Source organism: Podarcis cretensis (assembly GCF_951804945.1).
Source record: "Podarcis cretensis genome assembly, chromosome: 2".
In the NCBI taxonomy this organism is placed as follows: domain Eukaryota; kingdom Metazoa; phylum Chordata; class Lepidosauria; order Squamata; family Lacertidae; genus Podarcis; species Podarcis cretensis.
Window position 1 is genome coordinate 112,371,707 of NC_137171.1, and position 14,239 is coordinate 112,385,945.

Consider the following 14,239-nt stretch of genomic DNA (forward strand, 5'->3'; position numbering starts at 1 on the left):
GCATAAGATTATTCTGACGTATTCTAGCCACGCTGCAATTGCTCGCAGTCCAGAAAAAGGGAGCTCCACAGTCACGGCACATCCTTTGTGTGCCTACTCAGAAGGAAGCCCCACTAAGTTCAGTAGCACGTGCTCACCTGAGTATAGGATCTCAGCCTTAGCCTCTCATATATAAACCCAACTATAACCACATAAGCGCTTCAGTAGATGAAAAGGCAACAGAAATCTCATTCTGTAAAGAAGGACTGAAGATGATCAGGGAACAATGGCATAATATGGCTCTCTCAGATTATCTGAACTTGGCATCTCCAGAAGCAGGGAGATGTTGCCTGGCGCGGAAGGAAAGGGGTACTCCATCCTCTCTCGATACACTTTGGCTTCACTTCCATCCCTGGCTGCTGAGTGTCTCTCGCTGTAGGACGTGAAGGAAACATGCTGTGGAAAGAAAGAGAAGCTTCTGACTTGGCTGGCCACTAGACAGTTTGAAGGCACACTCTTGGAGCACTGCCTTGTGTTTGCGCATGTGTGGCTAGGTAGGCATACACAGTGGTACGGCAGGTTACATACGCTTCAGGTTACATACGCTTCAGGTTACAGACTCGGCTAACCGAGAAATAGTGCTTCAGGTTAAGAACTTTGCTTTAGGATGAGAACAGAAATCGTGCTCTGGTGGCACGGCAGCAGCAGGAGGCCCCATTAGCTAAAGTGGTGCTTTAGGTTAAGAACAGTTTCAGGTTAAGTATGGACCTCCGGAACGAATTAAGTACTTAACCTGAGGTACCACTGTATTCACATTTATTTAATTCAAAGCTGTAAGTTTGACGGGAGGTTGGCAAGATAGCTCTGAAAGAATCCATTTGGAATTAGCAGGGCTCATAACCAGTTACCTGTGTGGATCTGCTGCGTAGCTAATTAAGCACGGCCTGGAAGCCTAATAACACCTGCTCATTGTACATTTTCATATACAATGGTACCTCGGGTTACAGACACTTCAGGTTACAGATGCTTCAGGGTACAGACTCCGCTAACCCAGAAATAATACCTCAGGTTAAGAACTTTACCTCAGGATGAGAACAGAAATCGCGCGGCGGCAGCGGGAGGCCCCATTAGCTAAAGTGGTACCTCAGGTTAAGAAGAGTTTCAGGTTAAGAACGGACCTCCAGAACGAATTAAGTTCTTAACCCGAGGTACCACTGTACGTCTTTTGAACACTACAGACCCTGGATGCTTCCAGCATTTTCTGTCCCCTCAGAAACAGTTTCTAAAGATTGCCTTAAACTTCCTACTGCAAGTGGGGGATAGTTCAGTCGGTAGAGCATGAGATTTCTTAATCTTAAGACTGTGGATTTGAGCCCCATGTTGGGCAAAAGATGCCTGCATTGCAGTGGAACGCAGGTGGCGCTGTGGTCTAAACCACTGAGCCTGTTGGGCTTGCTGATCAGAAGGTCAGCAGTTCGAATCCCTAGTGACGGGGTAAGCTTCCATTGCTCTGTCCCAGCTTCTGCCAGCCTAGCGGTTCGAAAGCATGCCAGCGCAAGTAGATAAATAGGTACCGCTGCAGTGGGAAGGTAAACAGCATTTCCATGCGGTCTGGTTTCCATCACTGTGTCCCATAACGCCAGGTTTTGTCTAAGGTTACCAGATTCTTTTCAAAGAATCCGGGGACACTTTTTTAAAAAAAAGATTAAAAATTTTTTTTTTTATAAAAAAAACCTAAGAAGTAATATATTCTCTTTTGTGGTCTCCACTGTCGCGCGACCTTCCTCTGGGCCCTGGCCTGCTCTCTTGGAGTGCTAGCCACTGTGGAGTAGGCTCAGGTCGGGCCTGGGCTCTGCCACATTTCCTTGCCCTCCCACTGCTCTCCTACCTCTTGTCCTCAGTGGCGCGGCAAGGTTGGGGCTCCCCTCTTTTTTCTCCTTCCTCTTTCTCTCTCTCTTTTCCTTCTCCTTCTCCTCTCCTCCTTCCCCCTGCATCAGCTCCGGGGGTTTTACTGGCCCTGGAGTGCCAGAGACCGACTGCTCTCATTCCCGGCTTGATTTGGGTCGCGGGGGGGGGGGGGTCAGCAGTTCCCCCAATTGACGTGCCGGGCGTCCCTGGTTCCCCCTCGGCAGTGGCAGTCTCAGCAGCCCGGAGCCAGTCTGGTAGCACAGTGGGCTCTGGCTGGCTTCAGGAGCTGCTGCTGCCGTGGCACCCACCATTTTGCCTCGCCAGAAGTCCCCATATGATGTGTCTTGTGCCGTTGAACCAATCACGCAACATTCATTCCCTACTAATAAATCTACAACACTTAAAATATAAATCCAGGGACATTAAATGAAATCCGGGGACAGATTTGTAAATCCGGGGACTGTCCCTGGGAAAAAGGGACATCTGGTAACCATAGATTACTCCTGCTGGCCACATGACCCGGAAAGCTGTCTGTGGACTAAGGCCAGCTCCCTCAGCCTGAAAGCGAGATGAGCGCCACAACCCCTTAGTTGCCTTTGACTGGACTTAACCGTCCAGGGGTCCCTTACCTTTTTGTTACCTGTGGTCCCTTCCAAATCTATGATTCTGTGAAACAGTATATGAATGCCTTGGGTAGAAACACAGGGGGAAGACACTTACCTCTGCTATGATCAGGCCAAGGAGACAGACAATCAAGGCTGCTAAGCTCAAATGAATGATGTTGGAGACTGTAGAATCGCTGTCACTTGCTGCCTTCGTGAAAGAGACAGAAGCGCCCACATTCACTGCAGGAGAGAGACAGACACCGTTCATCTCTAATGTTTTGCTTAGAGCTCAGATGCATTGGAATAGTAGTCAAAGGAAGCGTGGAGACATTTTGAGGTGCAAGTACTACTGCCATGGAAACAAAGATACCTGCCCAACAGTACTTGGGGAAAGATCCTGGGAACCTCAGAATGATCCCTCCCAGAAGTGCTCTCTCCAAGAATCTGAGTGGAAACCCCTCACGTCGCAGCTAGATGGCAGCTGTTTGGTCCTGGTCTCCCTGCCACTGACCTAGCCACTGTGATCCACGCGACAGTCACCTCCAGACTTGATTATTGTAACTCCCTCTACGTGGGGCCGCCCTTGAGACTGACCCAGAAACTCCAGCGGGTGCAGAATGCCGCGGCAAGACGCCTTATGGGGTCCTCGCTGCGAGATCACATTCACCCAGTGCTATACCAGCTGCACTGGCTCCCGGTGGACTACAGGGTCAGGTTTAAGGTGCTGATTTTAACCTTTAGAGCCCTATACAGCCTAGGCCCCTCGTACCTATGGGACCACCTCTCCTGGTATGTCCCACGGAGGACCTTACGGTCTTCAAACAAAAACATCTTGGAGGTGCCGGGCCACAGGGAGGTTAGGCTGGCCTCACTAGAGCCAGGGCTTTTTCGGCTGTGGCCCCGATCTGGTGGAACGCTCTGTCACAAGAGACTAGGGCCCTGCAGGACTTGACATCTTTCCGCAGATCCTGCAAGACAGAACTGTTCCACCAGGTCTTTGGCCAAGGCACAGTCTGACCCCCTCCTTTGGTAATCCTCACAGAACTCTAGCCCAATGGTTGCCATTAATTTGATTTTGAATTGATTTTAGAATGAATTGAGTTTAGAATGCTGTGTTACTTTTATTGTTGTTAGCCGCTCTGAGCCCGGCTTTGGCTGGGGAGGGCGGGATATAAATAAAATTTTATTATTATTAGAAGAGCAGGCAAGTGAGTTCTTATTTCGCCAAGCATGCCAGTGGGAACGACAAGAGGAAAAGGAAGCAATCCCGAGTTGCTTCCACACACTACTCTCTCTGGAACAAGCAGCAGTCATTTCCTCAGCTATGGCAGAGTCCAAGCGGCAGTGCTATTGCTGAGTTTTCTGCACTGCGCTCCCATCTTTTTAAAGACCTGCACTTTCAGGGTTCTAAATGGGGGGGGACTCCATGGGTACAAAGGAGGGTCTCCACTGTGGACCTTTGCACTCCAAAAACCAGATAGAGCTGTAACTGTTGGCCAATCACTGTTGTGCTTTGAGAAGAGCCCAACAAAACTACAGTACAGAAACAAAGGGAATGCTTAAATGAATATTTACACAAGCAGGGTCAAATACGAAAGTTTGGTTGTGCTTAGACTAACCTTGTGAAGAATATAGAGAACACAAAGATTTGATGGAGTATGAAAGAATTCAAGGAAAGGAAGTGACTGAAGAACAGATGTAAAGCTGAACTAGAAATTAAGAGATGTGTGGTGAGTGCAGTGGAAGTCTTTTAGAATATTTTAACCAGGATTTATATATTGTAACGTTTGAAGTATAAATTTGGTATTACTGATTATGAAAAGATTTTCTTTTTCTTTTTCCTTTCCTTTCCTTTTTTTCTTTTCTTTTATCTTTTGTCTCTTTTCTGGTCTGCATGTTGGAAAATACATTGACAAATGTGTTTACAGTTGTTATATATTGATTTTTGTTTCTATTTCTTTTTTCTTTTTATTTTCTTGTAATATTTAATAAAAACTAATCAAAAATTATTAAATAAAAAAAAGAGAAGAGCAGCAGCTTGCTGGGGGACACAAGAGCTAAACCAATTTGCACTGTGCAAAAGCAACTGCTTCTCAAACCAAGACGCACCATTAGCCACCTGTAGCCCTTACTCAGAGTAGACCCATTCAAACTAATGGGCTGAAGTTAGTTATGTTCCTTCATTCCAATGAGACCGCTCCGAGTAGGATATGATGCACAGAGGATGTTTCCAGATGATCTGCTTATTGAGCCTTCATTCTGATTTGTTTGTGGGGAGGTGAGATAGGAAACATTGCATTAGGCAAGTGCTATGCACAGCACACTTTCCAGGGCGTTTCTCTCTCACTTTACTTATTGCAAAACGTCTGGTTTTGGGGTGGAGGAGGACCAGCTCCCAGCTAAAGAGAACTTACTTGGGGGAGATGCCAGAACTGGCCTGTCAGACGAACTCTCAGCCTGATCGGTTGAAGCGTTCATCCCTGGGTGAGCAGAAAAGAAAGAAGGGAAAGTTGAAGAGAGCCCCAATCCAGCGTGCATCATGGACATGCAAGCTTTCTCTTAGGGAGGAAAATCAGTGCCTGCACACTCCCTCTGCCAGCATCCCATTTGTTTCCTTCCTGATCTCCCTTTCCCCATCCATTCTCCGTCCCCTAGAACTTACCTGTACTTTTGCTGATACGCATTCCACTTCTCTCCTCTTCTAGAAATCGTACGCCCTTGTATCTGGTGTTGTTTGTTTCTGCTAAAATGACAAGAAAGGGGCTTTACATTTTTTTAATACCCAAGGCCTTTTGTTTTCTCTGGGGAGGAGAGAAGCAAGCTTTGACTCAACTGTCTGCCATATAAACTCTTTTATCAGGGATGGGAAGCCTATGGGAGTCATTTTGGACTCACAGCTGTCCATGGAGGTGCAGGTTAATTCTGTGTTCAGGGCAGCTGTTTATCAGCTCCATCTGGTACGCAGGCTGAGACCCTACCTGCCCGCGGACTGTCTCGCCAGAGAAGGTGCATGCTCTGCTTATCTCCCGCTTGGACTACTGCAATGTGCTCTACGTGGGGCTACCTTTGAAGGTGACTCGGAAACTACAACTAATCCAGAATGCGGCAGCTAGACTGGTGACTGGGAGTGGCCGCCGGGACCACATAACACCGGTCCTGTAAGATCTTCATTGCCTCCCAGCATGTTTCTGAGCACAATTCAAAGTGTTGGTGCTGACCTTTAAAGCCCTAAATGGCCTCGATCGTGTATACCTGAAGGAGCATCTCCACCCCCATCATCCAGCCCGGACACTGAGGTCCAGCGCTGAGGGCCTTCTGGTGGTTCCCTCCCTGTGAGAAGCAAAGCTACAGGGAACCAGGCAGAGGGCCTTCTCGGTAGTGGCGCCTGCCCTGTGGGACGCCCTCTCAGCAGATGTCAAGGCAATAAACAACTATTTTACTTTTAAAAGACAACTGAAGGCAGCCCTGTTTAGGGAAGTTTTTAATGTCTGGTGCTGTATTGTTTTTAATATTCTGTTGGGAGCCACCCAGAGTGGCTGGGGAAACCAGCCATATGGGTGGGGTATAAATAATTTATTATTATTATTATTATTATTATTATTATTAAATGGACTTCCAAAGGTTGAGTTGCTGAGCTGCAAGTCCCATCATCCCAGATGACTGGCCATGCTGGCTGAAGCTGATGTGAGTTGGAGTCCAGCAATCTCTGGAGGGCCACAGGTACCCATTGCTCTCTTGTGTGGGGCTGAGGGTGGTTGATGGCAACGAAAAGAGGTGTCGGCAGAATTAGGCTTTGCTGGTCAGTGGAGACAGACAGGCACGTCATGTATCCATAGCAATGACCAGAGGAGGAATATGATATATACGATACGATATCTTTATTGTCATTGTCCCATGCAGAACAATGAAATTGAAAAACTACATAAAACTACATAAAAACTACATAAAACATTCAAAAATCCCCAAAAACTCTGAAACACCATTTTAAAATAAACTATACTATAGAGACCCCTTATGCTGTGTTTAGTACCAGAATTGCATTTGTGTAGAAACTGTTTCTCAGGCGGCTAGTCCTGGTCTTTATAACCCTGTACCTTCTTCCAGGGGGACGCGGGTGGCGCTGTGGGTAAAAGCCTCAGCGCCTAGGGTTTGCCGATCGAAAGGTCGGCAGTTCGAATCCCCGCGGTGGGGTGCGCTCCCGCTGCTCGGTCCCAGCGCCTGCCAACCTAGCAGTTCGAAAGCACCCCCGGGTGCAAGTAGATAAATAGGGACCGCTTACTGGCGGGAAGGTAAACGGCGTTTCCGTGTGCTGCACTGGCTCGCCAGATGCAGCTTTGTCACGCTGGCCACGTGACCCGGAAGTGTCTCCGGACAGTGCTGGCCCCCGGCCTCTTGAGTGAGATGGGCGCACCAACCCCAGAGTCTGTCAAGACTGGCCCGCACGGGCAGGAGTACCTTTACCTTTACCTTTTACCTTCTTCCAGAAGGCAGAAGCTGAAAGAGATCATTTCTGGGGTGTTCACTATCCTGCGCTATCTCTGCCACTTTCTTATGGCACCTGGCAGCATAGATTTGATCTAAGGTGGGAAAAGTGCACCCAATTATTCTCTCTGCAGTCTTTACAACCCTGGATAGCACTGTTTTTCCCCTGGCCGTGCAGCTCCCAAACCACACACACAGACCATAAGTTAATGACCGCTGGGAGGAGCACAGAAGGAAGAAACGCCATGGTGCATCTGCCAGCAGCACAACCGGACGCCTTCATCTACCCCAGCTGCCACAAAACATGTCTCTCCCGCATTGGTCTCTTTAGACACAGGAGGAACTGCAACCTTCCAACGGTTTGACTTCACTCCTAAAGGTGCACTCCTTCTTTATCTACTAAGATGGACGGATGCCAGCAACAAACAGCGGCAAGACCATTAATTTGCATGCCCTGCTTTCCTCCTTTCAGAAATAGCTGGCATTTTCCAGTCAGATTGAAGCAGAAGCAGAAAATTAAAAAAATAACACCCTCCTTGTTTCATTCTACTCAGCTCTGCCCCACCCTTGCCTGTTACTGTGGTACCTTGGGTTACATACGCTTCAGGTTACATACGCTTCAGGTTACAGACTCCGCTAACCCAGAAATATTACCTCGGGTTAAGAACTTTGCTTCAGGATGAGAACAGAAATCATGCTCCGGCGGCGTGGCGGCAGCAGGAGGTCCCATTAGCTAAAGTGGTGCTTCAGGTTAAAAACAGTTCCAGGTTAAGAACGGACTTCCGGAACGAATTAAGTACTTAACCCGAGGTACCACTGTATTTGTTTTGCAAAATTCCCCCCAAATTCCAAAGTGCAGGATGAGTGTCACATTTACTTTGGCTCTCTAAAGGATCTATATGGTACCTGTACGTTTTCCTCTGTAGGGAAAACAGCAGCCCTAAGGAGGTGTTGATTTTAATCAGGAAACTGTTGTATTGTGGGGTGTGGGGTGTGTGGAAGAGTTAAGAGTTAAGGTTAGACCACATAGTTTTGTGGTTCTGATTTGACACTGGAGGCCTCCCAGCTGCTTTTAACTTATTAAAAACCACAGATCTAAATCAGGTTATCTCCCACATTACATCTATAATGACTGTTATTTTAATAACAAGAAATGACAGACAACCAAACCACAATGTGAGAAGGCTGGGTGAAGCATCGTCCCTCAGTCTGCTCCAGGCATATTATAAAGACGTATCATTTTGTCCAGGATTTCCCTGGGCCTAGCTATTAATAAAAACATAATTGTTGTGTATTGAGTCAAAGGATTTTATATCTGTATTATTATTGTCTGTATTTGCATTAGGGTAAAGTAACTGCCTTTTGGTTCCAGAGGGTACAGCTACTATTGGTTCATTTAAGCTGCTGTATTTGGATCCTCTGTCTTATTGGTTTCCTCCAAAAGGCAGGACTGTGATTGCCTGATATTGTTCCCTCCAAAATGTATCCTTTCTAGCTAGTTCCCTGTCCCTATAAATGTAGCTCTCCCCTCCTCAGGCCCCAGTCTTGTTGCTTTAATAAAGAAGTGTTACTAGAGAGCTGTCTCCAGCATATTATGTCAAGAGAGCTGAAATCACAAACCCCACGTCACAACAATAATCATTAAATAATCTCTTATAAATGGAATAATAATATTATAATTAAATCGTTTATTAAAAACAATAGGGTCACCCTAGGGTGCAGACCGAACCGAACCCTCTTACCTGTGGTCACTGTTAGGCTGATGTTAGCCGACAGCATCACATCCAATGCCAGCAAGGTGATGCTGTAAATCCCAGAATCCTCAGCTCTCGCATCCTTGAGTAACAGAGAAGCATCCTCAGAGGACAATTCTGCACGATGTCTATATTTGTCTGTTTTCCTAATGCTGAATTTGCAATAGTCCTTCCAGGACCGGGTACTATTCCCTGCCAAGCAGTTATCCGCCATGAGAATCAGCACCACCTGATGGCCCGTGACAAAACGCCATCGCACCTGGAAGTAGCCCGGCACCGAAGTCAGAAAAGTCAACGAGGCAGAGAGCAAGGCTGTATTACCTTCCGAGATGGAAATCAGAGGTTCAGGCACCGTCAACAAAAGGGCTGCAGCAGGGCCTGGGCAGAAGGGAGAACAGGGAAGGGGGTTTAAGTGGGCAGAAGCGGGCACTGACTTCTTGGGCTAGGACAATGCAAGGGGCTTTCCCCCAAGCTGTTGGGAAATATACTGTCAGCCAACGAGATTTCTCTAGCGGGAGGAAGAGCAACACTGGTGTAGTGAAAGTGATATGTGTTTTTTGTGTTTGTTGGTTTAGAGAAGTTGAACGTCAAGGCCAGTATACAATGCATAGCAGCATCAATGGAAGATAGATAGATAGATAGATAGATAGATAGATAGATAGATAGATAGATAGATAGAGATAGATAGACAGACAGACAGACAGACAGATAGATGATAGATGATAGATGATAGGTAGATAGATAGATAGATAGATAGATAGATAGATAGATAGATAGATAGATAGATAGATAGATAGATGATAGATAGATAGAGATAGATGATAGATAGATAGATAGATAGATAGATAGATAGATAGATAGATAGATAGATAGATAGATGATAGATAGATAGATAGAGATAGATAGATAGATAGATAGATAGATAGATAGATAGATAGATAGATAGATAGATAGATGATAGGTAGATAGGTAGATAGATAACATCTCCCTACCCCAAAGGTCTTACACTCAGAATACTGACTGTAAGAGGAAGAGAGACGTGAAGGGCAAGGATAATAATAGTAATAATAATAATAATAATAATAATAATAATTTTTAAAAAATTTATTTATATCCCACCCTCCCCAGCTGAAGCCGGGCTCAGGGCAGCTTACAACAATAAAATAATACAACATTATAAAATCATTTAATTATAAAATTAATTCAAATCAAATTGATGGCAACCACTGGGCTAGAGTTCTGTGAAGACTGCCAAAGGAGGGAGTCAGGCTGTGCCCTGGCCAAAGGCCTGGTGGAACAGCTCTGTCTTGCAGGCCCTGAGGAAAGATGTCAAGTCCCGCAGGGCCCTAGTCTCTTGTGACAGAGCGTTCCACCAGATCGGAGCCACAGCCGAAAAAGCCCTGGCTCTGGTTGAGGCCAGCCTAACCTCTCTGTGGCCTGGGACCTCCAAGATGTTTTTGTTTGAAGATTGTAAGTTCCTCCGTGGGACATACCAGGGGAGGCAGTCCCGTAAGTAGGAGGGTCCTAGGCCGTATAGGACTTTAAAGGTTAAAACCAGCACCTTAAACCTGATCCTGTACTCCACCGGGAGCCAGTGCATCTGGTATAGCACTGGGTGAATGTGATCTCGCAGCGAGGACCCCGTAAGGAGTCTCGCTTTGGCATTCTGCATTCTATGTAGAAATGAAACTTTTTTAAAAAAATAAATGAATAAATAAACTCAGTGTTTCAGGTGAGTTAGGAAAAGGAACCATCTCCCTTCAATTTTTTAGGATAGCTTTTAGAAATTGTGTATGTGATGCAATTCCTGAGAGCTCAGGCACGCTGAGGTCTACATGCCAAAGACATCGTAACTTGTGCATTTATACTACCTACTTCCCACCCACCCAAAGCGGGGTGCCAGTGAGAGTTGGCATACTAGTTTGAAAAGGAATGAAGCTGCACGTTTTTGCATATTTCAAAAAGCACTGAGGTTTTTATTTTGCCAGGGTACTTTGCAAAATAAACATACACACACACACAAACAAACAAACAAACAAACACACACAGAAAATCCCCTCTATGGATTATCTCCATGCAAGCAAAATTTCCTGCACAAAGTAACTGAGCTGCATGTTCTTTGGTGGTAGACTGTCGATTGTGAGTGAAATGCACTGGGCATGTGCTGCAATACCAGTTGCAGAGCTGGAATAACAAAGAACCAAAAAAAACACAACATCTGAATGGCCCGCCTTTCTGTCAAGTTTTTCAAGGGCACCTGCATGTTGTATTTACAGGAGAAATTCAAGTGCACACCAGATTTTAGGCTAGCACAATCAAGGTGGATTAAAGGGCTCTGTCACCCTTGTGCAGCAAATTATTTTTTTCATTTATTTTTTTTAAATACCAGACTTTCTGCAGTTTGGAAAGTGAACCGGAAAATGCATGGAAAAGTAAGGGGTGAACAAATGGACAAAATAGGTGTAAACACTCAGCAATCAAACCAGAACAAATGCTCAATAAAGACCAGGCAGAATTTAACCTCTGTGCAATTTTAATTCTGCAATTTAACCTTTGTGCAAGCAAATCAGGATGGATGCTGAATAAGCAGATTGTCTGGAAGAGCTGTAAATGGGGGTTGCGTATTGAAAAGCAATCCCCGCAAACTCCCTTATCAAGATTCCCATCGGACAACCGAGCTGAGATGTGCCTGTCAAGTACATCTCAAGTGCATAGCTGTCAACTTTTCCCATTTTTTAAAAAAATAATATTTATTAGCAGTTTAAAGATTACAAAAGAAAAGAAAAAGAATTATACAAGACAAGACAAGACAATACAAAAACAAAAACACCACACAACCCAAACCCTAAAACACTGAATCAACCAAACAAAACAAAAACAATTTAAAAACACATCCAATAATTTCGATATTATAACTTTCATTCACTTGTTTCAGCGACCTCCTCACACCTCCCTCTTTGTATTCCACTTCTGTTAATTGTTTCAGCAATTCCTTTCCATCTTCCTCTGTTTTCTGTCCTATAATTAATCTTAACATATTCTAACCTTGTTTTTTCCCTTTAATACATTTACAATCTGTCTGTATCTAATTCCTTATAACATTTCTGCTAAAGCCATATAACTTCATTTCATCATTTTTCTAACATTCATTAATTTTACAATATTTCTGTAAATAATCTTTAAACTTTTTCCAGTCTTCTTCCACCGACTCTTCTCCCTGGTCTCGGATTCTGCCAGTCATTTCCACCAGTTCCATATAGTCCATCAACTTCATCTGCCATTCTTCCCAGGTGGGTAAATCTTGTGTCTTCCAATACTTCGCGATGAGTATTCTTGCTGCTGTTGTTGCATACATAAAGAAAGTTCTGTCGTTCTTTGGCACCAATTGGCCGACCATGCCCAGGAGAAAGGCCTCTGGTTTCTTATGGAAGTTATATTTGAATACCTTTTTCATTTCATTATAAATCATCTCCCAGAATGTCTTAATCCTTGGGCATGTCCACCAAAGGTGATAGAATGTACCCCTTTTTCAAGGGAAATTCCCTTATTCCTAATAGGATTCCTCGCAAGAAAAGGGAAAAGTTGACAGCTATGCTCAAGTGTAATCCACCACCTGAAGTAATCTGCATCCTGAGAAAGCTTTGCAATTTGAGTTTTGTTGAATTCACAACCTTCCCCTCCCCACACACCATTTGCCTAGAGTAGCAGCATCTCCTAAAAGAGACCCTTTTACTCACCTATCAGCATCCCAAACAGCCACAGCTTTGCCATTGCAACCAGGATTCCTGCATTTACAGCCCCACGGTCTTTTGCTAAGTCAACCTCAGTGACCCTCTCTTCCCCCTATGTAGTCTGCTCAGGGCAAGACTGATGGGAGCCATGAACTTCCTGCTAGCTCACTGGTGAACCCAGTCATGCTCTGCAGTTTCTGCTTAAATGTGAAATTTAAGGTCAAACTGCCATGAATGAACAAGTATGTAGCTTGTTATGTAAATAGAAACCGCAGAGACAGAAGTGAAGCTGCTGAAGAAAACATATACAGTGGTACCTCGGGTTACATACGCTTCAGCTTACATACGCTTCAGGTTACAGACTCTGCTAACCCAGAAATATTACCTCGGGTTAAGAACTTTGCTTCAGGATGAGAACAGAAATCATGCTTAGGCGGCGTGCAAGCAGCGGGAGGCCCCATTAGCTAAAGTGGTGCTTCAGGTTAAGAACAGTTTCAGGTTAAGAACAGACCTCCAGAACGAATTAAGTTCTTAACCTGAGGTACCACTGTAGTATTCTGCTAGAATGGGAAACAAAAGATGAAGAGGTCAAATCAGTTATGATTAAATGGGCACAAGATATAGGACACAATCTACAGTTTGAGGACTGGGGAAAGCTGTGGAAGGTAGATCTGGAATTTACTGACTGTTCTCTGCTGAAAGAAAACTATAGGAAAATGATGTATAGATGGTATATCACACCAGTACAAATGTATAAAAATGTATAAAACCGGGTCAAACATATGTTGGAAATGTAAATAAAAAGAAGGTACTTTCTATCATATGTGGTGGAGATGTAGAGAAGTTAAAAAATTTTGGGAAATGAGATATAATTAATTGAAAAAATGTTCAAAATGACGTTTGTATAAAAAAAACTCAGAAGCATTTTTTTTAGGGATTGTAGGATAAGACCTGCCAAGAAAAATTTAAAAAAACTTATTTATGTATGCTACAACAGCGGCCAGAGTCTTGTTAGCACAAGGATGGAAGAATGAGGAAATTCCAACGAAAGAACAGTGGCAAGAAAAACTGATGAGCTATGCGAAACTGGTCAAGTTGACATATAAACACCAAAAATTGGGAAACACTTGCTTGCGAGTTCTCCAATTGGAGAACAGCCTTTACCAAAGGTGTCATGGGCTTTGAAGACACTCAGACTCAGGACACAAGGGAGAAACGTGCTAAGAGGAAGGCACTCTTGGCAAATCCACACCGTGATCAACTCCCGCCCGGAAAATTATGTCCCCACTGTGGAAGGACATGTGGATCCAGAATTGGCCTCCACAGTCACTTACGGACTCATTATTAAAACCGTGTTTATGGAAGACAATCTTACTCGGCTATGAGTGATCGCCAAAAGCAGCAGCAGCAGAAGACTCAAGACAGTGTGAGACAGTGGTTAGAGCAGAAGTTTGGGTAACTCCTCCCCCCACCCCACCCCTGCTTTGGCCTGAGGGCCATGTTAGCTGTTGGCAACCCTGCGAGGGCCACCTGGCAATGTTGGGCGTGGCCAAAGCAGAAGTGGGCATGGCTTCTCTTGCAGACAGAGAGATCCCCATGCCCCATACAGAATGCAGTGGTGCCCCGCAAGACGAATGCCTCGCAAGACGGAAAACCCGCTAGACGAAAGGGTTTTCCGTTTTGGAGGTGCTTCACAAAACGAATTTCCTATGGGCTTGCTTCGCAAGACGAAAATGTCTTGCAAGTTCCTGCGGTTCTTTTTTTCCTTTTCCCTCCTTTT

General features: G+C 44.9%; 1 protein-coding gene and 1 long non-coding RNA gene across 2 annotated transcripts; both read right to left on the bottom strand.

The window, feature by feature from the left end:
• Window positions 1–297: 297 nt before the first annotated feature.
• LOC307209202 lies at window positions 298–4,975 on the bottom strand. Its single transcript, XR_013835416.1, has 3 exons — window positions 4,907–4,975; window positions 2,608–2,732; window positions 298–435 (listed from the first exon to the last, which is right to left on the bottom strand). It is a non-coding gene; the product is annotated as an uncharacterized lncRNA (long non-coding RNA).
• Window positions 4,976–5,143: 168 nt separating this feature from the next.
• On the bottom strand, window positions 5,144–12,586 carry LOC307210934 (uncharacterized protein; the record flags this gene model as incomplete). The annotated part of the gene is made up of 3 exons (XM_079967138.1): window positions 12,466–12,586; window positions 8,717–9,106; window positions 5,144–5,235 (listed from the first exon to the last, which is right to left on the bottom strand). The coding sequence occupies exons 1-3, from the start codon at window positions 12,497–12,499 to the stop codon at window positions 5,144–5,146; spliced, it is 516 nt and encodes a 171-aa protein (XP_079823264.1). The 5' UTR covers window positions 12,500–12,586.
• Between the last annotated feature and the right edge of the window lie 1,653 nt (window positions 12,587–14,239).